This window comes from Carassius gibelio, chromosome A3 (assembly GCF_023724105.1).
Source record: "Carassius gibelio isolate Cgi1373 ecotype wild population from Czech Republic chromosome A3, carGib1.2-hapl.c, whole genome shotgun sequence".
Taxonomy (NCBI): Eukaryota; Metazoa; Chordata; class Actinopteri; order Cypriniformes; family Cyprinidae; genus Carassius; species Carassius gibelio.
This window is the reverse complement of record NC_068373.1, coordinates 23,645,804-23,672,062: the sequence shown is the minus strand read 5'-3', so window position 1 is coordinate 23,672,062 and position 26,259 is coordinate 23,645,804. Positions and strand designations below refer to the sequence as shown.

The 26,259-nt window shown below is 37.4% G+C and overlaps 1 protein-coding gene across 3 annotated transcripts; it reads right to left on the bottom strand.

The window, feature by feature from the left end:
• Positions 1 to 500: 500 nt before the first annotated feature.
• On the bottom strand, positions 501 to 21,571 carry LOC127952543 (non-receptor tyrosine-protein kinase TYK2-like). Of its 3 annotated transcripts, none has more exons than XM_052551110.1 (24): positions 21,405 to 21,571; positions 16,139 to 16,332; positions 15,928 to 16,051; positions 15,684 to 15,822; positions 10,536 to 10,699; positions 9,365 to 9,743; positions 9,132 to 9,287; positions 8,895 to 9,052; positions 8,698 to 8,812; positions 7,854 to 8,037; positions 7,582 to 7,700; positions 6,808 to 6,975; positions 6,643 to 6,730; positions 6,361 to 6,488; positions 5,630 to 5,765; positions 5,014 to 5,165; positions 4,788 to 4,938; positions 4,460 to 4,554; positions 4,181 to 4,373; positions 3,242 to 3,360; positions 2,973 to 3,145; positions 2,518 to 2,635; positions 1,823 to 1,933; positions 501 to 1,721 (listed from the first exon to the last, which is right to left on the bottom strand). In XM_052551110.1, the coding sequence occupies exons 2-24, from the start codon at positions 16,311 to 16,313 to the stop codon at positions 1,578 to 1,580; spliced, it is 3,489 nt and encodes a 1,162-aa protein (XP_052407070.1). In that variant the 5' UTR covers positions 16,314 to 16,332; positions 21,405 to 21,571; the 3' UTR covers positions 501 to 1,577. The 3 variants fall into 3 exon arrangements, with proteins under 3 accessions (XP_052407070.1, XP_052407093.1, XP_052407081.1); XM_052551133.1 differs by having other exon boundaries at positions 9,132 to 9,263; XM_052551121.1 differs by having other exon boundaries at positions 21,409 to 21,564.
• Positions 21,572 to 26,259: the final 4,688 nt, after the last annotated feature.

The following is a 26,259-nucleotide window of genomic DNA, read 5'->3' as shown; positions in this document are numbered from 1 at the left end:
TGATTGTGGAGGGAACATTTTTTTTTAGTAAACCAAATAATTGAAGTCCAGCATACTTTTTGTTGCTATGTGGTTGCTATGGTACCCTGAGTGGTTGCTAAGGTGCTGCTATGCGGTTGCTAGGGTACCCGGGATGTTTGCTAGGGCATTGCTATGTGGTTGCTAGGGTACCCTGGATGGTTGCTAGGGTGTTGCTATGTGGTTGCTAGGTAACCCGGGGTGGTTGCTAGGGTGTTGCTATGTGGTTGCTAGGGTACCCGGGGTGGTTGCTAGGGTGTTGCAGAGTGAAGTCTTTCATTTCATTGGACCATCAGTTCTGATATTGAAATCCTCACCTTAAGATCAATAACAAATTTACAAAATACACTTCAAAATCTTCATTTCATGCTGACTTTGACTATTTCTGAATGAAAAAAAAATAACAATAATAATAATAATATATATACATATATACACACTTCTAAATAATGAAATACCCCTCAAAAGATAGTATCTTGATATACGCTTTGAATAATTACATTTATTAAAAGAGTTTTTATAGATACATTCAGTGGGACATTAAGACTATAGCATTTCACACAAGATGATGTACACAAGGCCATCAAACAGGAAGAATTGCACATTTTTCAAAGAGACAAAATATAAATAAAAAATAAAAACATTCAAAGCGCCATTTGTATCATACTGTAAAAAAAGGAAATTCATATTATAAAGGTCTTCAGAATAACAGCCAGTCACAGTCTTCGCTTACTCCCAATATATAATGTAAAACAGCAGGACTGGGGAAAGAGGAAGTAAGCTGGAAAGCAACTAAACACATGACAGTATTTACAGAATAATATGTTACAGTGGGAATGAAATAAAGAATGAATAATGTCCACAACCATGCATTCTTTGGTTATTATGGTTTTAACAGCAAGACACTTGACTTAAAGCAACTGTTTGTTGTTTTGTGAATTTTTGCGACTTTAAAGCCCCCTACAGTTAATTTCAGGAAATCACTGTAGCTTTTACAGTGGATCGCTGTATACGTGCGTCCGTTGCTGCAGTAAAGCATTTCACTCCTTTGGAGGGATTTTGTACCCGCTCACCAAACTTACATACTCCCAGAACAGACATTTGCAGTGGACTACGGTAAAGAAACCAAACGCCATTCGCCTTCTTATAAGTCTTGGATTTTGGAACTGATAGTTCAAGGTAAAAACTTTCATACGATTGCTTTAAAGAGCACATAAGGTCACAGTTACCTTTTTTTTCCACTGACAGAAGAACTGTGCTGATGCTGGAGCTGGTGGCTATAGAGTAACAGTTAGCCGAGTTATTAATCACAAGTGACTGAAAGCGGCGAGCTCGAAGAGAGGTTTGTAGAACCAAGCTCAGAGTCTAGCACAGACACCGGCACAGTTTTAGTAGAAAAAGAGGTACAGTATGTAGGTTCCCTCATCTGAATATTTGAAAAAAAAAAAACATCCTCTTTTCTGAAGATACAGCCAAATGAGCTAAGTGTGGTCAGGCTCACAGTGAAGTGCTGTGGTTACAGGCTGTGAGAACAGCACAGAGAGAGAGGACAGAGCAGGTCAGCGATGGTTGAGCTGAGCGAGCTGCAGAGATGGTTGCGGTTTGTACATTTGCCTGATCTCCTTCAGAGACTCAGCCAGGGAACTGAACGATGGACGCTGCCCAGGGCTGACATCCCAGCATTGCTCCATCAGTAAATAAACCTGTAAAGAGGATTCGTGGGTCGAACAAATAAATATGCAAGAATACTTTTGCTGTATTTTTTTGCATTTATGAATATTTGTGCTGCTTAGTTTCACGTTACCTCACGAGGGCAGTCTCGAGGGCAAGGCAGTCTCTCTTTTTTCTCCAGGAGGGTAATAAGTTTAACCACAGTCATCTGACCTTGGACCAATCCCATCATCTCAAAGAATTTCTATGCAAAACAAAGTCTTCCATCAATTTAAAAGATACTAGAACTAAAACCATTAAAAAAAAAATTACTTGAAAAAACAAACAAAATATTTACTGAAATAAAATATGTATAACCCCTGAAACGTATTGCATTTCAGCTAGTTTTCAAGGGAATCAGTTTCACTTAGTTTAACTTGATGCAAAAAAAATAAATAAACTAAAACTGAAATAAACAATTACAAAGCACAACTAAATGACTAAAACTTGAACTAAAAATATAAAAAAATGACTAAATATTAACTAAAATTACATTTCATCACACCAGAGCTTTTTGTCGACCATTTGTCATTTGTATTTCATATATTGTACATGTCAATAAAATGGAAATATTTGGTCATTTTATTGATTACTGCAGGTTTACAGAGACAGCAACACACTTGTTCGCTGTGAGCCATAAGTCCTTCTTGTATATTTAGCAAATGTGCCAATTATTTCTTTGTGTGTAAAGTTGGAACATTACAAAGTGTACTTTTTATATAAACATTAGAAACAAAAATGTTAAATGTAAAGATGTAAAATGCAAAAATGTCATAAAGCGAGACATACCGAAGGGGGGCTTTGACGATGGTTGCAGTTGGTCAAAATCTCATAGAGGGTCACAGCAAAGGACCAAACATCAGAAGCAAAGGAAAACTTGCTCTCCTTCAGGCACTCTATGGCATACCTAAAAAAAATAATAATAATAATAATTCAGAATAACTGCTGTTTGTGTAAATCCAGCGATGAATTTAATAATTAAAAAGATAAACAAGTGCAGAGATAAATGTAAGGTTGCCAAAGGTTTTTTCTTATTCAATTATTTTAGTTTCTGTGGAATTCAATAATTGTGTCGATCAATAACAAACATACTTATGCTTTCACTGAGTGGCAGCAAATTATGTGTAATGATGTCCATTAATCCATTAGAAGATCATGCTGTATTGACAAAAGCATTCTCCAGGATGTTATCAACATTAGAGATCATTACCCAAGTCCCCAAGGCTCCAGCTATTACAGCTTACCAGAACACAGGGCTGTCTCCGTCCTCACGAACCCGATAGTAGATCTCCCCTTCGGGAATGTACTTTGTCAAGCCAAAGTCACCGATCTTAACCACACCTTCATTCTCCACCAACACATTTCGTGCAGCCAAATCCCGGTGGATGTACCGCTTGGAGTGCAGATAGTCCATCCCCTGTGGGTGCGGAAGTACAGATTGGATAGCAGAGTAAGGACGATTAGTTTCTCTTTAGTAGCTTCAGAATGACTTTGAAGGGTATGACTTCCTCACCATACAGATCTGCTGCGCAAACAGGAGACTCTGTGCGATTCCCAACCGGTGTTTTGGGATGTACTCTCTGAGGCTTCCCAGTGGAAGATACTCCATGATTAACTGAACTACCTGTCCACCTAAAACAAAATACCACATATAGTACTCCTTGAGTGTGGCTGTCACAGTTTGCATGAGTAGATGAAATATTATATATATATAAATGCATTTTTAACAATTAAATTTGGTTCCATTTTCCTAGAATCTGAGACGTGTTATCTGTTACAATCTGTACACTTGAAAAGCTACTAAATAGGAATATGCCGGTATCAAATATTCCTGTTGCAATTGATTGCTCATGCTTTTATCACAGTATACGGTATTATCACGGTATTTGAATTTAGTTTAAAAAGGGGTCATAATACAGTATAACAGGTTAAATAACCATGTTGTAGTCCAAATCTAAATATTTAATTGCCTGGCTGTGATGAACCCTATTGCAAATCCACAAATTTGAATGGCTATTTAAATACGTTTTACATAAGTAGTGCAGCTGCTCATTTATGGGGTTTCCAGAGTAAAGGCTGCTATTTTTTTTCCAGTTTAGCGCCATCTGCTGTCAGAGAGTGAATTTGCTTTCATTTAGCACATCTCTCCTGTTCCCCCATGTTTCTCTTATGCATGCTTGTTTACATCAGAGCGCGTATGAGTTTTTCAAGCAGCATACAGCGATGTTGTGCATTTTGATCAGTTGATCGGAATAGTATTCTTAAAATGCATTCCAAATTTGTATTACATAATTATTCACGGTATTTAGAAGTGCCTACGATAAAAATATCGTGCATATTAATTACCGTGATTTACCGCATTACCGAATACCAGCACATGTCTACTACTAAACATGAAAAAAAGTGTCAAAACTTTATTTCAAGATGGGTTTAAGCTAGTGGCTTTGCTCACCCATTTCAGTACAGCACCCCTTGTATTTGACGATATTGCTGTGGTAAAGTGATTTTAGTATCTCGATCTCCTTCAGCCAGGAATCATGGAGGTTACTTCCACTCTCTTGTTTCAATGCCTTCACCGCCACATATTCTCCTGTTCCGTCATTGGCAGGGTCGTAGACGTACAGCATCACCTTTCCAAAATGTCCCTGAAAGCAAGTCACAGGGTATCATATGAAACTGAAATATGACTGTAAGACCTGAACAATGTATTGAGCAGAAACCGTACACGGACCTCTCCCAGATCCCTGATCTTCTTCAGGTAACGCTTGTAAAAGATGCTGGGGTCTCTGTCTGGGAGTGACTCGCATTCGGATGAAATGTCTGGATCTTATTGAAGAAGACAATAACATATACATTTCTGAAGTCACAAACAAAAGTGAAACGCAAAAGAAGCCATTATGAACAACATTAGGCCCCATTAACTTTCAATGGACAAAAAAATAAACACATCCAAAATATGTTCTTTTGTTTCATCTAACATCCGACACCATAATTGCACCACCAAAAAAACAACAGGAAAGCCAAGCATGTGCACGATTCCACTGCGTTCAAAACCTCACTTTTAATCTGAATCTCCGTTAGCTCTCTCAGAATGGTCCGGAAGGACGGCCGTGCAGCGGGGTCATATGTCAGACACATGCTGATGAAGCTCGCCAGCTCTTGAGAAGACGGCACCGCCAGACGACTCTGCGTCTCATAGAATCGCTCTTTCTGTAGACGGAGGAGAGTTTATAAGAAAGCGGTGCGAGTGTGTGCTGTCAGGTACACAGCTGGAGGAAGCCGTACCTCGGGGAGTGTGCTGCCGCTGATTGGAAGATCTCCGTTGTTGCAGATTTCCAGCAGAGTCGCTCCAAAGCTCCACTGGTCCGCAGCGCTTCTTATGCGGGCCCCGTCGGCGATACACTCCGGAGCGATCCACGGGATGCGCTCCACACGCTCTTCATGTAAAACACACATGAAACAAAAGTAAATGGGTGTTCTGAGTGTTATTAGTGCATTGCTATGCATTTGCTTGGGGCTTCTATGTGGTTTCTGGACTTGGATTTTCACTTAAAAAGTAACAACACCTCTCCTAAAATAGCCACATGATTTGAGGCAACATTCAAGTCTGAAACACAAACAGCGTGCTGTTTAATAATTAGGGTTTCTGTCACTATACATTCTGGGCAGTTGCTTCAGTGCTGTAAATATGATCATCCTGACACTAGACTAAAGGAAGTGTGCATCACCATAAGGAAGTGGTTGGTTCGTAGCTTCCTGTTCTGTGAACCATGAGAGAATCTGATGAAGTAAACAGTAGTGACAAGCGGACTGATGTGACTAAAGAAATAACACAGATGGAGGGGTACAGGATGTACTCTTCTCTACAAGACGTGTGAATAACCACATAGCTCTCGGTTACCTGCACGAGACAGAGCCGACAGAGAGACGCCGGGGTCACTGAGCTTCACAAAAGGTGATGTCCCCTCCTCCAAACCCTTCCGGACCACCAGAATATTTTTGCCACAGACATTTCCATGGACCAGACGCTTTGTCTCCTGTGAAGAACAAGGTTATGGATGGTCAACCTTATAGTGCATTTGTGGAATTTCATGACATTTAATCTAAATGTCTAAATCTTTATTACTCATCTAATTACAGTAATACAGTATGAAAAGCATCATGTCCTTGAGCAAATTAAATTATTGCAATAATAATAATTACACGCTGTAGCATTAATTTTTTCACATAAAAGTAATAATAATCGGGCTTGACAATAATGTTACAATAATAATAAAATAAACGTTCCTAAATATAAAATTCAATTTCTTATAATAATTGGTCCTTTGATTTTCAGGTGAAATATCACAGAGATTTCTTAAATGGTTTTCTTTGCTAATGAACATTTTTTAATTCGATGATATCAAATATATTTGTCTAATTACACTGATGAGAACTGGATGTAAATATCAACCATGTTACACAATATTTAGATTTTGGGGTAAAGTTTGAAATTTGTATTTTTGTGTGATTCACTCAAAAAGAGACTAATAATAATATGGAAGGATCAGAGAGTTTTTTTTCACAATTATTGACGTAAGCTGTTCTATTTTTTTTTTTTTTCAGAAATTCCATATAGTATTTATAACTCACAAGATAGCAGAGAGCGCTGGCAAGCTGTTTAGCCACAGTAAACTTCCACTGAGGAGTGACATGCGCCTTCTCTCGGTGCAGGAGCACATCTAATGGGCCGAACTCCACAAACTCCTCCACCATGATGTCTGTTCACATAAGAACAGTAAAGTCAACAGATACATAATGTGTTCGGCGGATGTTAAAAAGAACAGATTGAGCTTTTAAAAAAAAAATGGCAAAAACAGCTTTGACGACACTTGCGGCCTTTAAAGAGGAAGTCTAAAAGGGCACAGCACTCACTCTCAGATCCTTTAACTGAAACTCCATGCACAAAGACCAGATGACAGTGAGACACTTGACTCATGAGACTAGCAGTCTCGAAGAATGCCTAGAAATAAACACAATCAGTGAGATCTCATCTGCACTTTCACTGTGGTTTACGATGCATTATCAGATGACTCTTACTAGTGCTATATCCTTGTGGCTCTGGTCCAGAATTTTAAGGACAACCCGGATGCCTTTCACATTGCGGTGATTGTTGTTAGACTCGTCGTCATCGTCTTCGAGTGAACTGTGAATCTTCAGCCAGCCCGCGTAAATGTTAGTCCTGGTGCCTCGTCCCAAGTGCTGCTCCTGCATCCAGCAAATAAGGTCAAAAAGTAGTTCTTTAGTTATGGTACTTCATGACCCCAGAGTTAACTTTATTCTCTTTGTCACGTTAACTTCACATTCTTCATGTTTTTAGATTTTTTTATCATTTTATTATTTATGACTGTTCCATCATGAATTTCCATCAAAACAAAAAAATTGCCAGTAATAAAGTACTTGAAAACGTCAGTGAAGGGGAAAACATTTAAATAAAATGAAATTCTTTATAAATAAAAAGCTTTTGAAGTTATATGAAATTTGTGTTATTGTACAATATATGTTTTTGTGCTATTTCCAATCTAGCAAAAAATATGCAAATTAGTAATTAATAATTAATCACAAAATGTAATTACTGTATTTAGGAAAAAAATATAAGGTTTCATATAAAAAAAAAAAAAACATGTTTAATGCAATGTTTTTCAGGTCAAAAGTACCAACACATTTGAAATATGAAAAACGACATCTTGTCTGCTTTCATTTTATCAGTAAAACCTATCTGCCCATGTGGAATGCATAAAAAAGCCCTTTATCGACGCTTTGGTGCTGAACTCATGATGATAAGAAGGTGAATGATTGTGTACAATTACATACCTTTGTAATTTCTTTGTCCTTAATTTGATGAAAGCGCAGTTGGCTCAGGTTTAGGGTTTCAGAGACGGTTTTAATGCTGCTGTTGGCACCCTTTCTCATTACGAGAAGGTTTGATAGCTCTGCAAGAGAACCATAAAAACCCGTTAACAGGATGACTCACTAAATGATAAGAATCATGTACTTCTGTGGAATTGTTCCTAATCAGAGATGTACTCCAGGATGACTCAGAAAGTTTGACTGTGAGGTCTGCTAAGCAGAAAATACACGCTCACCTCCTGGTCTGGGCAGGCAGCACTTCTTCAGAGTGAAGCTGTCTTCTCCAGACTTCAGCACGAAGGTCTTTAAGCTATTGGTGAGCTCCTTTATGCTGGAGAATTCTTGATCCCATCCTTCCAGTCTGAACTTGGAGCCCTTCAGCGTAATTCTGAACTGTTTGTATGTTGGATTCTCTCCATCCTGTCAGAATCAAAAGTCAGACAGAAATGAGACGCATGTAGCGACAGATCTTTTCTTCTGTACTTTGACGCAAATCTGAGTGAAACAGACTTGGTAACAGTTCCTGGACTTGGTTCTATACATTGATTGTTGATTGGATTTTAAGATGAGGATGCTGCAAGCGAAGGCAGCTTGTAGTCGGATTGCAATAAAGGGGCGGAGTTCAAGCAGACTCAATGATTGGAGTAGTCTGGCCTACACCATCAGAGAGCAACCTGTCATTTTAACCAAAAGATCTATATATGTATATTATGGCTTCTATGGGATTTTTTTTCGCTCGTCTCCTCAACATGCCATGCAATTTCATATTGCTCATGCCTGTAGTGCAAAAGATGTGGGATGAGTCAAGCATTGGACACGATTCTCACAAACAAGCTTGACCTCGTCGTGTCTCTTCCACTGAATTCCATTAATTGTAAACTCACAGTTGTCACCTAGCTGTAAGTCAAGCCAAAGCATGTTCGCCTGTCTATCAAGTAAATCCCTTTTACATCCACAAGCTTAATTATTAAGCACTGTTAATAATACTTAACATATCACACAATCATTTCACAATTCTTAAACTCAGCCAATCAAATCATTGTCAAGAGTTTACTCTGAAACCTCGAACTAGAATATTACCTTTGTTCGACTCAGAGATGCCAGGATTATGCGATCGTAATCCAAAATACTCCAACGCACAATGAACGATCCCTCCTCTGCTTCTTTCTTTAGTTTTTGGAGCACAAACTCATCCCTAAGATGAAGAAAAAGAGTGAACACATTAGTAAAAATGGCGGAAGACCAGATGGCTGCATGTGGAGATGCGACCGACGTACAGTATGGGACCGTGCAGGTCATTGGTCCCACTGAGAACCACTCTGGGTGGAGCCACTTCGTGACAAAGATAATGATGCGCGTCCGTTGTAAGGCGGAAATATCCATCCAGCAGTGAAACCAGAGAGCGAGCCTGAAGACTGCAGCCCAAACGCATGTCCTGGAACACAAATATATGAAGGTGGGGCATGTGTCACAATAAAAACACATGGGATAAAAACCAAATACAGACTGCTTACCATTGACATGTTGTCTTGGCGACTGATGCAGACGTTTATGCCCTGAATGGCAATATGAGAGATCTCAGGGAAGTCGCAGAAGGTGTTCCAGTTGTCCATTTCCTGTTCATCAGGTGACTGTGCTTCTCTGTTCTGATTATAAATATAGTCATTCCCCTGGAAAGCGGGAAGAATTTAAGAGTAGAGTTCTACTAGCGAAGAAGAAGGCTGAATAACTTGCTGCATCAACTTACCCATTGTGCTGACGCCTTCCTCCAACATATACCAGTTGATCCAGACACTCTGATCTCATGTGTAGGTTCACCGTTCACGGTTTCCTCAGAGGGAGTTTGTGTTCGGGAGGCAATGAGGTACGACCCACTGCCATCTTCATCAGATCTCAGGTCAAGACTGAACACAGGAAAGGTCTCGGTGCCAAATTTTGGTGCCAGACGCTCCAGCGTGGATATATACTTGTACATAACTTCTTGTGACCCAAACTGTCCCTTGCCCACCGTGTGCTGCTGGAAACTGGTTACAAAGTTTGCGAACACGCGCCGAATACGGAACCTCGTCAGGACGTTGTTCTGGGCAATGTGTCGGGAAAAGGATTGAGGGATACAATGGAGAAAGCTGAAAGATGGAGCACAAACATGCCAATACGGTTGAAGGAACTCTGTTCTATACTGCAATGGCAACAACAGGTTTACACCATAAAAAAATAATTTTCCCTTTCAATATAAAAGAGCTTAATGTACTTTGAAAGCGTATTTTAACTTCCTCCTTAGAAAAAAAGACTACTTCTTGACTACACTGGAAAAATGTCTCATTCTGTAATATGGAAACTTGCTAACATCTTGTGAATTATTTTTGGACACATGACCGTCCACATTTATACATTTAATGTGAAATGTCATTTAATGTTCAGAAACTAAGCCTGTCGGTATGTGTAGCATCTAGGGCTCTGCATTTTATTTTAAAGTAAACAAAGACTTATTTTTAACAAAGTTCCAGATCATTTTAGTATGAGCTTCATAGTTTATAGCAGATTTAAATGATGGGGCAGCTAAATTTTTTCACAGCAAACTTCCAGCTTGTGAATGACTGCAGGAAAGCACTCTATTTCAATGCATAAACAGAACAATGAAGGCATTCCCTTATAAATTCGCTTATAATTCAACAAGGCACTGTAGCAAATGAGAAAGGGTGGGAGAAGTCACAAACTAATTTTTTTCAGAAGAAAAAAAAACAAACAAACTAGAATGATGTTAATAATTTTGAAAAATAGGACCTCTTCAAATACAACCCACCTGCTGTTTTATAAATTAGAATATTCTTTAATAACATATCTTTAAATTAATATGCTCTTTAAATAGCTTTGTTTCAAATCTTTCTCAGAACAGTAAAGAAAGCTGAAGTCCTCACCTGGTCTGCTTGGCCACATCCTGTAGAGAAGAGTCGCTCTGCAGTGCTGTGTAAGAGAGGTGAAGCACAGCCATACCTAGACATTCATTCTTAAAGCGACTGATCTCTTCCTCTCCCCTCACTGCATCCAAACAGGTCAAGTCATTCACAAAATCATATTTCGCCTGGTAAGAAAATCAACAAAAACACCTTAATCAACTTAAAACTCTTGGACAATTAAAAAAAATGTTTGGACAATAGTAAGGAGATTAAAAAAAAGAATAATATATTTTAGATATATATATATATATATATATATATTTTCAAAACTTCATGTTGACCATGTATTGAACATGAAGCGCTGCTATTGTACTTCCTCAACCTACATGCATGCTCAGTCAAATGGTACTGCAACAGTTTTTCCCCATTTTAATTGTCATTTTCCTCTTTTTTTTTCAGGCTATTTATCTATTTTTACAAGCAACCAATTTTGATTCACTAGCTAGAAAACGTACTGAATTTGAAGCAATGTCAAAAACAGTTGGATCTGCAACAACTTATATATGCAAATAATTATTAGGTGCATTAATTCAAGAAAGCAGTATAATAAAAAAAAGAAAGAAAAAAAATGTGCACACCAAGTTATACATTATATTCAATAAAAACCAAGAGATACAGATTAAATAACCAATCACAAAAGTTTCACTGTCAAACTTACAAGGTGGCACACATAAATGTGCACAAAAAGCAGAAGCAAAGGATTCAGACTATTTTCAGTGCTTATTGTCCAGTTACATTTAAGCAAGGTAGACACTATTATTCCTTAACATCAGAATACCTAAAGATAAAAGTAAAAATAGGGTAAGTCTATCAAACATTGTGCATATCTTTTCAATGCCAATGTCGAAAAGCTCAGATCTATTGCTAAGGTTGCAATGAAATGGAAGTTATGAAATGTAACATCTGAATGTAATGGATTACTAAAAAAAAAAAGTATATATACAAGTATATATGGTTCATAAGTTGCTGGTAGGAATTCTATCATTTTTACAGAAAGGTCCACTTCTGATATTTTGATTAAATATAATTTTTTTCCAAAAACGTTCATGACAAACATCTTGGATTACGCATGTAACTATGATTCCCGAAGAGGGACCAAGACACTGTGTCCTCTAGTGGACACTATGGGGAATGTCATCAGATTGACCAGTGTCTGCAGCCCACGTGAAAACACTCCAAATCCAATGGACCATACAGCCTATGACGTCATTAGCCCTGACTCCAATGAAGCTTGTACAGCTAAAATAACTTGAGAGAGAAGGGGAACCCAACCAACATTTTTTTATATATATTTAAGGAAGGACAACCCATTCAGCCAAGCTGGGAACAAAACTGTTCTCAAACAGATATGTTCCTAGAAGCAATGGGCCATATACTTGAAAACCTAACACAGGGGAGACAGCCCAAAGCATGCGGGATTCCAGGGGACTGCCTGCTTGAAAATACCCTGAAATTAGGGGAGGCAGACTAACATATAAAAAAGGAGCCTCGGGGGGCCACCTACGTAAAGCCCTAGAAATCACCGGGGAGGCAGCCCAAACCTGCTAACTGAAATACTATGTAGTGAAAGAGCTCAAACTCAGGGGGGAGACCTTGTGAAAGGAAGCCAGGCTCAACTAGTACAACTTTGACAAAACAACTTCCTGAATAGGGAACCTGAAAAGAGACTTGACCTATAGCCATAGGTGGTACATCTACTTAAAAACCTCTAATTACAATGGAACTAGCCCAAGTCAAAGACCAACTTTTGAAAGGAAAGAGGCAACAAGAGGAGCATGAACAGAAACTTACATTTTCCCTGTGCCCCACCTACAAACCCTGTGTTCCTTCCCGCCTCACCACAATGGTGGCCGCAGGAACCAAACTATGGAGTGAGTTAAGAGAGAGTCAAGCCTGGGTGGAACCATCTTTGTGACTGCCTCACATGACACACAATTAGATCCCTAGAGAGCTAAACGTGCTTTGTTCAAGAATCAGAAACAACCAAAAACAATCATGGAATGTTTGGCTACGAGAGCCTTCAAATCCTTCGAGAGCCGAATACATCCATGCAAACAATCTGGCTCCTTACCGGTCGTTCTCTTTCAGTAGTCTTGCAAATGCATCATACCAGGCACGTTCACTCTCTCTTATGGCACTTTTTCACTGCATGGTATCGAATGGTACGGTTCACTTTGGAGGGGCCAGAGATATTACGGCGGCAGTGGCTCAGTGGTTCATGTAGGTTGTCTACAAACCAGAAGGTTGGTGGTTCAATCGAATGAATGGGTGAATGTGAGGCAAATTGTAAAGCGCTTTGGATGGCCATGTGGTCTGTTGAAAGCGCTATATAAATGCAGTCCATTTACCATTTACCATATTACGAAGCGCTTGTTGCAGAGTTTCTGGGTACTATTTTCAGGCACTGTGTAATATCACTGCGCCTGCTGCACCCATGGTACGGCTGCAAAGTACCTTGATTAATACGCCGGAATGAGAGTATAGTCCCTAGACATATCAGCCTAGAAAATTCCTACTCTTTCATTTTCTGTCGGTCTTAGTACACAATGTAACTACATAAGAGTCAAGTTTTAAATAGGAAAAATATTGAAACTCTTTGGTAATTTTTGAGCGAGATGATTACAGTCTAATCAGATTTAATGATCTGTGCTTAGCTATGCTAAAAGTGCTACCACCATACACAGAGATTGGGTGAATGGATTCAAAAACAGTTAAAGTCAACTGTTTAACTCTAGGGGAGTTCGAAATGGGCCTATTTTCAAAAACAGTGGAGTGTTCCTGTTGTCTGTTGAGGAAATACAGACATTCCTCTCGTTGATAGCAGAGGAGTGGAGAGCGAGAGCTTGATGGGGCGACACAGAATGAACAATTTTTTCAGGAGTCGTGGCAATAGAGGCGGTGCATCTATAATGACATGTGAATTATTCCGCCCACTCTAAAGCAGTACTGATCTGCAGTGGAAACACAGACCGAGCCGTGCTGTACCATACTGAGTAGTACCACGCAGTGGAAAAGCAATTTGAAGATGTTCCAACCAAGGGTGCGCACATCCCACATCCGATTACAACAGGGACAGAGCAAACCGTCCCACAATAAGTGCATTCAGTTTCCTCAAAAACTGAATGCACACACTCTTCACTCAAAAAGCATCAATCATGAATGTCCTCAGGTCTGCATCTGGACCCGAGATGCGAGAGGCAGAAACCTGTCCCACAACCCTTGAGAATAGGGCCAAATATGAGTGGAGACATCTCTTTGGAACTTGCAATAATGACCTCATTCGGCACTGCTCAAGCAGTAAAAGCATGTGCTGCTCGCCGAGACACATAATGCAAAGGTCATGTGTATCAGATAGGGCTGCACGATATTGGGAAAAAAATGACATTGCGATATTTTATTTTTCTGCTATATATATTGAGATATGAAATCTAATCTAATTTTTTCTTACAAACAAAAATGGGGTGAGCACACTTACATTCTCATTTTAAATGAATTAAACATCAGAGTATTATTTAAATTATTATTTATTATTATTAAGTAAATTATTTGTTTGTAACTTTAGGATATGGTTTGAATTGTTATTATGTTAACTAACATGATCTTACCATGAGCAATACTTTTGTTACTATATTTATAAATCTTTGTTTATCTTAGTTTATAAAATCACAGCTGTTCATTGTTTGGTTACTTCACAGTGCATTAACTATGTTAACAAATACTGTACAACTTTTGATTTCAACAATGAAGGCTATAGCCTAAATGTTGAAATTAACAATGTTGTAGAAGTGCAGTTTAGTAATAGTAATTGTTAAATAATGTAGTTAAATAGTTTAATAAATAGAACATTATTGTAGAGTGTTACAGATTTTTTTTAATACACCAATTCATACGTCTCGTGAGTTCAGTGTTGGAGAGGTCAGTTGTTTAAACCATTCATTAAATTGAATCGGTTCAAAGGAATCATTAGTTCGCGAATCAAACGTGTTATTATCTCTGCAGTTTAGGATAATGCTCAAGATTTGACAACACAGAAAACATTTCATCACTGTTTTTTTTTTTTTTTTTTGACACCATCGTGTCAATTGATTTTGATTAATATGCGCGAGGGAGAGAGAGCAAGACAGCGCTCGTGTTGTTTGAAGATGGTGAAGGAGAGCGTGCGCGCGCAGCCGAGGCTCTCTCGCGCTCTCTCTCTCTCTGCTCGTTCTTATATGTGCCCTGTTAAACTGACAGGACTTAAAAACACATGCAAATTATAAACTTTGACTGTATGATGGTTGAGCTGTGCAATTAATCCGCGAATCACATTCGTCAAGGGCCGGGGAGCAGCTGGCCCATACGGTTAGTGAATAATGGATCAACTACGACAGCCTACATCGCATATCCTGCGATGTGAGTACCGTGGATTCGTACATCGCGATATCGATGCATTAACGACACAGCCCTAGTGTCAGACATATGGGACACTGAGGCACACAGTTTCTAAAGTGTTCACTTGACTTTTTCTGCATGTGCTTTCACACGCGCAGAACAAACCGGAAAGTTGATGACAATGCATAACAGACACCCTCTTATCCTTCTGGACGTCAAGGGTTGCGCGGTCCAATGGTTTTTGTAGTGTTTATCACATATGATTCAGACACTGGTCATGCTGATGCCACTGCCAATAGTGTCCACTAGAGCAGTGGTTTCCAACCCTGGTGCTGGAGGCACCTAAACACTGCACATTTTGTCTCCTTTCTCTGACACACCAATTTCAGGTCTTGGAGTCTCTACTTATGAGCTGATGGCCTGAATCAGGATTAAGGAGACATCCAAAAAGTGCTGTGTTGGGGTGCCTGTGGGACCAGGGTTGGGAACCACTGCACTAGAGGATGCAGTGCGAGTTCCCTTAAAGGGGAATTAAATTCTAAATGATCTTGGGTGCCAACAATTTACAAGTCTATATTAGGAGAAACTGACCCTTAAAAGGACAGATTATTTAGTTTAAGTAATGCAGGTGTTTCATGATCACATCTGCTCAGTCTAGAAATAAATATCTCAAAAACAGTGAAGCTACTGCATTTCAGTATTATTTTTCTCAATTATTTTTAGAGATTTTAAAATCACCTGAGCAAAGAGGTATTCCAGGGAAGTCAGCTCCAGCAAAGGTGACGTAACTGGCTCTGCTCCTGTTGCAGTCCGTAATGCATGGCGTGTCACTAGCGGTTCCTTTTCACCTAACCCGTGCCAGTTACGGAAGTAAAATCTATAAAAAAATAAAGATTATTCATGATTAACACCATACAGGCACAATGCAGATCTGTATGCATATTGAATAGATCTCTACACATGCACACAATTTCATATTTACCTCATACGGAAATGCAGCAAAAGGGAAGATTGGTCTTCCACTTTAAATTTGTGATTTGGACTGTACCAACATGAAGATGCAGGGTCATAAAGAGCAAACAAGGCATGACAGACTGGAGTGATTCCTGAGGAAGACAGAAAACCTTTTAGATGGCTGAAAGCAAAAAAAAAAAAAATCTCAAGCTCTTACTGGCACCCACACCCAAACCTACCCACAGCCTTTGCTGCACTGATGGTGAGATCTTCAGCAGTCACCTCACCCTCATTGTAGGACAGCCAGCGCTCTCCCTCTTTGGTCCAGAGCAGAAACACATGGAGCCCAGGACCCTCACACTGTCCTGAAAATGTGTGAGCTTTGGATTTTTTTGAACGTCCTCGTCTAGACATTATACATTGAGTCCAGCACCTGGGTCAACAACATATGGACGAACGTTCAGCATTTAAAACAATGAAGAAAGTCTGGTTTAAATACTCGTGTCAATATCTTAGAAATATAACCTTGCATTGGTTTCAAAACATTTGTACCAAGTTAAAATTTAATGACTCTAATATGTTGTATCAAATCCAAAAAGAAAATAGTGTCTGAGCTATCAGAGTGTGAAAAATTCTCTAGTCCTGAACCACAATTGCACCAACGATGAAACAACAGGCATTACGAGACCATCGTGACACTTTTACATTAAGAGAACGGGGGTAGCAGGTTAAGCAACTTGGATAAGCATTAGCGACCCAGGTAGGCGTAAACAGATAATCTCAATTTTTGATTGCAACATAATAAGATATTTTTCAGGGTATGTAAGTAGTCACAGAAACGTATTCTCTAAATGTGACTTGCCCCAGAGGTATTCCGCACATGCATGCCATTATGATGAGGTTCCATTGGGTGTGACAGCTTACAACATGCACAATATTTTTTAATTACAAAGCAGTTTTAATAACACAAAGGAATATTTATTTCATCTTAAATCTTAAAATATTTTCAGATCTCAGCCATTGTGGATTTGCATTCAAACGTTTATTATATATATCAATATCAATCTATCTATCTATCTATCTTGCAATCACAGACTATTTAAAATGCAATCAATCCAATTTATATTTATTTATCACCAAACAAACAATATAACTTTTGTTCACAGTTGTGTTGTAGTCAAGACCAGCTAAACAGAGTCCAAGTCAAGACCAAATCAGCACTCTTCAAATTCTTCTAAAAGATCCGTATTTGCTGCCAGAGAAATGTTATGATAAAATAATAAGTCATTGCATAGAGTACTTTTTCCTTTTGGTTTCTATGAGGAAACAACATATAAACACCAAGGATCTGAAATTAACTTACTTATTTATTCAACAAAATAACATAAAAAAAGTGAAATCTAACAGAAAAATAAAATGCTACTTCAAATATGAACTTAAACCACCAGTAAATGGCAACAAATTAATTATTGAGTGAGTCACAAAATCATATATTCATTCCATTGATCAGTTCAATGCAGCAGATTCATTTAGTAGTGAACCACAGGTGTGTGTTACTACGCACAACAATTCAAATATGGATTTGTTTGGAAGTCAGCATGAGCCAAACATTGTAATCAACTTTTTTCTTCCCTATTGTGGTGTAATTGAATGGAATGTAGGGTGGGGCTTCATTTTGTCAGGAATCGATTGGCTTGTTGGATAATTGTTTAGCAGCCATCCCATGTGATGACAGGTTGTTTATAGGCAAGGGATTATAAAGAAGAAATGTTGTTTTGTTTTGACGTCATTGAATATCTGAGTTGTGCAACAGCCAATCATTTTTTACGGATACCATGGAAACGAATAAGAAGTGCAGTAAACTGAATTCTATCTGTCACAAAATTGTCAAACACAAACTTCTCCAAAAAAAAAAAATTCTCAGTATAAATAGATCAATCAAAAAGAATATTACCGTATTTTCCGGACTATAAGTCGCACTTTTTTTCATAGTTTGGCTGGTCCTGCGACTTATAGTCAGGTGCGACTTTTTTATCAAAATTAACTTGACATGAACCAAGAGAAATGAACTAAAAGTCATGAACCAAGAGTAAACATTATCGTCTACAGCCGCGAGAGGGCGCTCTATACTGCTCAGTGCTCCTGTAGTCTACACTGAAGACATAGAGCGCCCTCTCGCGGCTGGAGACGGTAATGTTTTCTCTTGGTGCTTGGGTCTAAATAAATGCGACTTATAGTCCAGCGTGACTTATATATGTTTTTTTTCCTCGCCATGACGTATTTTTGGACTGATGCGACTTATACTCAGGTGCGACTTATAGTCCAAAAAATACGGTAATTGGCAAATTGTTGAAGTTTAACCAACAGGCTGCAATTAATTAATAAGACACTTTCCACAAAAGTACTTTACTCCATTGACATGTCACGATATACCGGTATTGACGTGATATTCAAAGCAACAATTATCGATATTGTGTTAAGCGTGTTTATATATGCTTCTGAATTTAGTTTGTCTCAGTTTCATCTGTTTCTTCATGTAATCACAGACAGATTTGATGATGGTGAGATCAGATCTCCATGTGGAGCACTATAAAGTAAGTATAATTAAATTAAGTATATTTAAATAAGTATAATTAAAGTATGCGTTCATATGTGTTAAAGGCTAGATTTTCACTGGAGGATGAGTGTGATTTGCAATTGAAAAGCTACATGATTTTTCTCAACATAGAGCTGTTCTTGAAGCAGTTCAGCTTACAGTTTCATTATTAGTAGACAATGCTGCCGAACAATGTTGGGATTTGAACAGCAGGGCTCCAAACTGAGACTAAAACAGTTGCGTTTGCGAAAAATAATATTAAAGTTTTTGCTGAGGTCACCACTGGCGACTGGGCCTATGTATTTACATGTAATAACTTAAAATTGGCATGTAATACCTTTTTTTCCTGATTGTTTTGCGGTCGCATCATTTGCTATGTGTTTGTGTATTAAACAGAGACGATACACATCCAATTTTTCTTCTTAACAAGACCTTAGTCTACACTGTGTTCTGTTAATGCATAAACTTCTTTTTTTTTTTACTGCACTTGCTGTCCAGTTACCTCACAATCGCTTTAGCATCTGACGGAAGCCTAACCTTGTGGTTCCCAATTCCAGTCCTCGTGACCCCCTGCTCTACACAATTTGTATGTCTCTCTGTTAACACACCTGGTTCAGATAATCAGCACATTAGAAGTGATCTCAGAGCATGAACTGTGTTAATGGATTGTCCACACTTATACATTTTAGTTTGCATTCCCTTTCTTACTGTGCATTCACATCACTGCTGTCGAGAGCATCGCTGTGTGAACAAAAGCCAGATCTAATGCCGTGTCTACAAGATGCACTGAGGAGGAGCCCAAATTACACTCCGTGGCCAAGTGAAGCTTATGGTCCATGATATTGGTACAGATAATGAACAGTTCATTTAGTACTGTATATTTCAAGTTGGAAAAGACATTTAATGCCCATTTTAAGTGAACCTTAGTTCCCAGGTCATCTACAAGGTGAATAAAATGCTGATAAAGTCAAGAAAATATGAGATATAAACACATGACAGTAGGATTGAAATGTTAAATGTAAAAATAATAATAATAATAATAAATTAAATAAAACACATTTATTCTGTGGCACCTAAAAAAAATAATTTGGCGCCTAAATTTTTCCTGTTTTTGGGTGGTAATAGTATATATTAATAGGGAAGTGGGCCCATATATTTATTTTGCTCATGTCACAATAAGCTGTCCGCCCCTGACATACACGCACACTTGTTCTCTTTACAAACACAAACACAAACATGTTTTTTTTTAGCGGGTACCTTGCCAGGTTGAAGGCCTGTCCAACTCCTTTTAGATTTAAATATTCAATATATTCTATGCGCCAGTTAACAGAAATTAACCTTTCCTATTTAATGATGTTTAAAAAAAATCTGTTAAGAAAATGTAACACTGAAATATGAAATTTAAAACAAACAAAACCGCTAATAGGCCTTAATGAGGGAATCATTCAACCAACAGATTTTTTCAAGCGGCTGATTCATTCTGAACGAAGCAAGTGACCGTCTTCATGAATGTGTCGTTGAATCACTGACTCGCCTAATTTATTCCAAAACAGATTTATTCAGTAACGAAACACAGTTGCATGTTGTTGTGCAACAGTTCTGTTGTGGCTTAGTTGGAACTATTTTTGTTTGTGAGAAAGAGAAAAAACATACAACATTGCGTCTAAAATGTAACTCGTGTTTTTGTGGAGTGATTGATACTATTTTTAAATGGGAAACAGTTTTGCATTGCTCTTGAATTACGTTATGTAAACTGCATTCATATCAAAGAACTGCACAGGTGGAGATGTCACGACAGTCTCTTAATAAATGCACACATCTTTTCTTCTGTTTCTGTGCAGTTGGCACTGCTGATTGAAGAACGCATTGAATAACAAAGCGTCAGCTGGGAAAGGTGTTGAAATGAAATCTGAAAAAAATGCTGCGGTTTTCACAACATGAGTTTTAAAGGGGCTGAAGCAAGTTATTCACAAGTATTTAGGAGGGCTGGGTAGAAATTTAGGAGGGCTGGGCCTAGTAACACCTCTGATCAATCAAGCGTTCAGGGTTTATGTGACGGTACATTAACACTTCTTTTTGGAAAACAATCCCCATACATGACTCTCTTGAACAACAGACTATGACAACACACAACTCCCGGTGACAAGGAATGCTATGAGACCTGTGTAAAATCGGTTATATTTATATTATATAAATGTATATATTTTTATTTTTATTATATCTAATATTAAAAGCTTTTAGAGCTCAAATACAATCAATATTACTATTAGGTCTTAAGACATACTTAAAACGTAACTGGAGTAAATACTTTGCACGTAACATTTTAATAATTTGTTTTGGTTCTAGTGCAGTGACAATAAAAGAGCAAATTATTTAATGCTGCAAACAAGCAGCTGTATTTGTAATAGCCTAGTTATAATAGTTTTTTCAGTATAATAATATTTTGTATCTTAATTCTACTTTATACATTAAACACGTCAGTGTTTATATATTTTAGAAAGGAGACCCTTGCAAGAAGATAACCGTATTTGGAGGTCCATAAAAAGTCTGAAATCCTCTAATATAACACAGAGTTTCATTGCTATAAATATACCATGATGATATAACTGTTGTAATGGCCGTGGTTGGCAAGTTTCAGAAGATTTTTGGTCTTAGATTTCCAAAATCAGATAGGTAATGTCGGCAAAGGCCAACCATTGCTTACTAAACTCAAAAACGTGTTTACGATCATTGTGTGCAACGTTAGACGCAAAATACAGACAAATAACCTTCCTTAAAGAAAATAACTTATGAGCTAACGTTACTTCCTGTTTCATATACAGCCCCGCCGAGCAACTACCTGATCTCATGTAAATATGAATAAATAATTGGTAAAAAGTATTGAAAACGAATCGTGAGTTAGTATTTACCTACAGGCAGATGAACGACGGTGTTTATCTGACAGAGAGTAGAGTTGTCCTCCTGTTATAGCAGTCACTGACGCGCACAGCAGACATTGCGTATTTTCGCTCCGCGAACTGTTCCAAGTGTGAGGACAAGAAGACGCGTCACTGCACAGAGACTGCGCGTGTCAAAGCCCAGTGAGCTGCCTACTTAGACATGATGGCGAAACGACAGGGGCGTGGTCTAAATGCTGTCTGCATAGTCAGCTCGAACGGTATTGAGACGCCTCCAGTAAGTGATGTCGTCAACGAGCTCTTCAAATTAAGAGTTATTAAATGCCAAATATTTAACCCTAAACACACACATGAATAAAGTTTAGGTACAATTTAAGCATATTTTGGGTATTGATAAATCACTTTTAATTTTATAGACCTACTACTATACAGCTAATTTATTGTAATGAAAATCAATAAATCATTCAGTCTTTATTTCGAATTATATAGTCTGAACTAGGGCTGGGCGAATATTAGCGATAATATCGGAAAAATTTTGACGACAATGTGAAATTTGAAAATATCGGGAATATCGAATATTTCAAATTCAAACATACTTTCCCAAAAGAACGCGCCGAACGTTCCAAAAAAAAAAAAAGGAACATGTAACTGCGGACTGCTCTACAAGGCTCGAGAGCTTTCAAATAAGAGCGGACGCCAGATTACAAGAGTTTAAATCCCCGAATCAGAGCTTCGCTGTTACAAGGATACATTTTCTGGCCTGTGTTTGCTTATTTTAAGCAATCTGGCAACCTGGTCAATGCGGAAGCGCCACCGACGATTATCGGAAAACGCTTTATGGAAAACACTAACAAGCTGGAGTTTGGCGGTTTAATGAATGCGTCGTTTAGCTGTCTGTGTTCTGTCATTAGATCTCGTCTGTATTGTTTGCGACTGTGATCGCTGAATAAATAAACTTACTCGACCGCTGATGTTTGAATAGAGAAACATAGACAATGCCATTTGGAATCACTATTAGGGAATTTCACTGTTATATGTACCAGTTTTCATTATATATATATATATATATATATATATATATATATATATATATATATATATATATATATAAGAAATAGCTATGTGCTTCAGCAACTACCTCCCAATCAAATTTTTAGTGTCAGTGGGAACATAGTTTCATGCCACAGAGCTTCTCTTAAAACCGCCAACAATTGACAGACTTGTGTTCTTAGCTAAAAAACTTATAATATTTTTTTATTTTGTATAAATAAAAAAAAAAAAAATACGTATCCCAGTTTAATAGTTTAAATTGTAAATTGCATGCATTAAAAAGTTGATAGAATGCACTTTCTGCACTTGTTCTCACTGCTTCAGTTACATATAGGCCTCCATATGTTCATTTAAATAAGAAGTAAGTGATCACTTGCTCTAGATTTTTTTAAACTGCATTAGCTGTTTTTTTTGTTGTTGCAAAAATCACATTTTTTTATTATTTAAATGCAAACGCAAACATATTGAGATATATCGTAAAAAAATGTGACAATATCGAGATATAATTTTTAAAAATATATATGGCCCAGCCCTAGTTTGAACTATATATTCTGAAATATAATTTTACAGAATGTTAGATTTATAAATAAATTCAACAAAACTCTACACAGTCAATGCAGTTAAAGGAGGAAGATAAAAAAATCGCAACACAATACAGATGTTTAATGTTTTTAACCAAAAAAAAACAAAAAAACATTTGCATTATGAACACACTGTTTTCCTAATGAATGTTGTTCAGTTGCTTAGACGCAATGTTTTTTGTTTAAAGCGCTATATAAGGTGAATTGACTTGACCAAAAATATTAATGCATTAAGTCTGTGTTTTGTTGTTGTTGTTATGGTAATGATAATTATCATAATTAATTAATAACCATAGATGTTTCATTGACAAAATTTACGCAACATTTTCCTGTTTTGGTTCAAATGGATAGATAGATAGATAGATAGATAGATAGATAGATAGATAGATAGATAGATAGACCTGGTTTTTAATAACAAAATGTATGGGTTGTTCTACTGTTGAATTATATTAAGTGCTCTGCACTCAATGCCTTTATTTATTAATTCATTTATCTCGCTCATTTTTATATATTTAAGTAACAATTTGACAGATATGCTTATGCATTTGATAATTAACTTAATGGTTAATTGATTGGCTTTATGATGATTTTCGGTCAGTCACTATTCTTTCTTCTTTATTATATATTATAAAAATCATTAATTATTTTATTCACAGATTAAATCACATTTGTGTAACTTTAATGTAAAGCTTCACATGTAATGTTTGATCTTGTATTTATGTCACATTTTCTTTCACTCTCTTTAAAACAAGAGGATTCTTCTTTCTTTCTTTTTCCTTCTTTATTTTTTTACCTTCGGAAGATACTTTAGATTTGAGTTGATGAAGGTATGCTGAAAACCACTAGAGGGAGGTATTCGACAAACAAACAAACACTCAACAGCGTTGCCAACTTAGCAGTTTTGTTGCTATAGATTTATACTACCCTAGCAACAATTCTAGTTATTTTTTACAAAAGTATTTTGGCAACTTTTAGCAACTTTTGTAAAGAAGGATAAATTATCAAATAATAAGGCACATATTTTCAACTAAATTACACAAAAAGGAATCCAAGCAGCACATTAACCTGGATAGAGCTGGAGAAAGATGCCTAACAGTACAAACATCAAAAGTGCATTAAATTGCTAGCTCCAATTGGTCAATAATATATGAACATTTATGATACAGCATGTTAGCTTGTATATATAATTGTTGTTCAGTTAGGTACACTGTAAAAACAAATATGTAGAAACACTGAAAAGGTACTAGTCATTTCCTGACAGGATGTTATACTTTAAGTTTGTAACCTTAACCCTTTAACCACAGGCCTTAATTAAGCTTACTCATTAATAGAATCAAGAATCTTGAGGGAACCTGTCTGCATATGAAATGCAAGTTGTCTACTGGTTTTAGAAGAATGGAACCATCAAGTACTTAGGTCTCTAAGATCCAATTATAAGTTATTGCTTATGTCCCTCATACTCATTTAAAGTTAAAAGGGGATCAGGCCTTTACTGTTGCGAGGCCGAGGCTCTCGAATGGTCTTCCTCAGGAACTTCGAAAGGCCTCATCTTTAAATACTTTTAAAGTCAAAGTCAAAAACTACTTCTTGTCTTTAGCCTTTGAGAGTTCGGGCAAGTCTTTGTTGTTGTTGTGTTTTTTTAAGTTTTGTGTTTTAATGAAGTGTTTCTTGATTGCACCGCACTTTGGTCTGCAGGTGTAGTTGTAAAGTGCTTTATAAATAAAAGTGAATGAATGAATGAACCAGAGTTGTTGGCTAATTTGGATGATGCAGTTTCAAATTAAATGTCCTCATCCATTTCCTGAAAGCAACTGGTTGACCTCAGGTTTCTCTACCAAGAAAATGTAATGGTACTTTCTGTATTTGGTTGCAAACCTCATTATTATCAGCTCAAACACCACGTTTACACAACCAGACTAAAAAGGATTGCAAAATGAGTCTGTAAATCATATTGATGCACTTATCATCTACACGTCACAGTTGTCACAACAATGAAGTGCTAAGTGTTGAAGTAACACAATTAACAATCAAACTATTAAGTACTGTAGCATCATAGTGCAAGATATTTAAAGGAATAGTTCACCCAAAAAAGAACATTTGCTGAAAATTTACTCAGGTCATCCAGGATATGGATGAGTTTGTTTCTTCTTTGGAAAAGATTTGGCCCAATATACATCAGTTGCTCATCAATGGATCCTCAGCAGTTAATGGGTGCCTTCAGAATGAGATTCGAAACAGCTGATAAAAACATTACAATAATCCACAAGCAATCCACACAACTCCAGTCCATTAATTAATGTCTTGTGAAGTTGATTGCTTGTTCAAATCTCTCATTAGGTTGTTTTAATCTCCAAAGCCTTGTGTAGGTGTCCTTTATTTATATGAGTTTGGACTCTAATTCTGACGGCACCCATTCACTGCTAGGGATACCTTGGTGAGCAAGTGATGTAATGTCACGTTCCAGCAGAGCGTGAGCTGCTTGCGTTCAGCTCAAATTCTCCAAAATGACACTATGGTGATGCCGAGAGACACATAGGAGACAAATTGTTGAACAAAGTCTTTACTCATGTACAAAGTATTCTTATCGCTTCATAATGTAATGGTTGAACCACTGATGGCAGATGGACTACTATGACCATGTCTCTTACTTTTCTGGACCTTGACAGTGTAATTTACTTGGCGGTCAATAGGACAGTCATAAGCCTCCCGGTTTTCATCTGAATAATAATAAAATAATTATTATTTATTATTATGGGTAATAATAAAAAGGCTCTGAGGGACCAGTTACAGGAAATCCTGCTCTTGTTTTGCTTCCTGTTGCTGGTTTAGTTAAAAAAGGCCATAGCAACACTATACTCTGTTACATCCATCATGCATGTAAGCGTTTTTGTTTTTTTCACACTGTTTGGAGGCCATCAAAGAACAGTCCACCCAAAAAACTGTGAACACACTTCACTTAAAACTCTTGTGAATTTTTACTGTGAACCTCTGAGCATGTTAGTCCATCTCTACTATGGGTTTTGAAGCACTGTGTGAAGAACAGACTATTTGTTGTGGTATATATTTAAAAAAGAAGAAAGGTGAGGATATAACCACAAATTTAATGATGAAGCAAAACAAGAATGAATAACAACTGACCAAGAACATAGGAAACACAAGGGCTATACATACAGACTTAAACTTGGGGAAACAATCGGGATGAAACAAATCAACAGCAAATCTGCAGATGGGCTACA

What these genes read in the sequence shown, in the direction of transcription:
- LOC127952543 (XM_052551110.1), bottom strand. Translation starts at nt 16,313, where the DNA reads ATGTCTAGACGAGGACGTTCAAAAAAATCCAAAGCTCACACATTTTCA. An exon ending in GCCAAGACAACATGTCAATG is followed by an intron (nt 9,053 to 9,131) that starts GTAAGCAGTCTG and finishes TTTGTGTTCCAG; the next exon opens with GACATGCGTTTGGGCTGCAG. An exon ending in CTCGAGACTGCCCTCGTGAG is followed by an intron (nt 1,722 to 1,822) that starts GTAACGTGAAAC and finishes TCCTCTTTACAG; the next exon opens with GTTTATTTACTGATGGAGCA.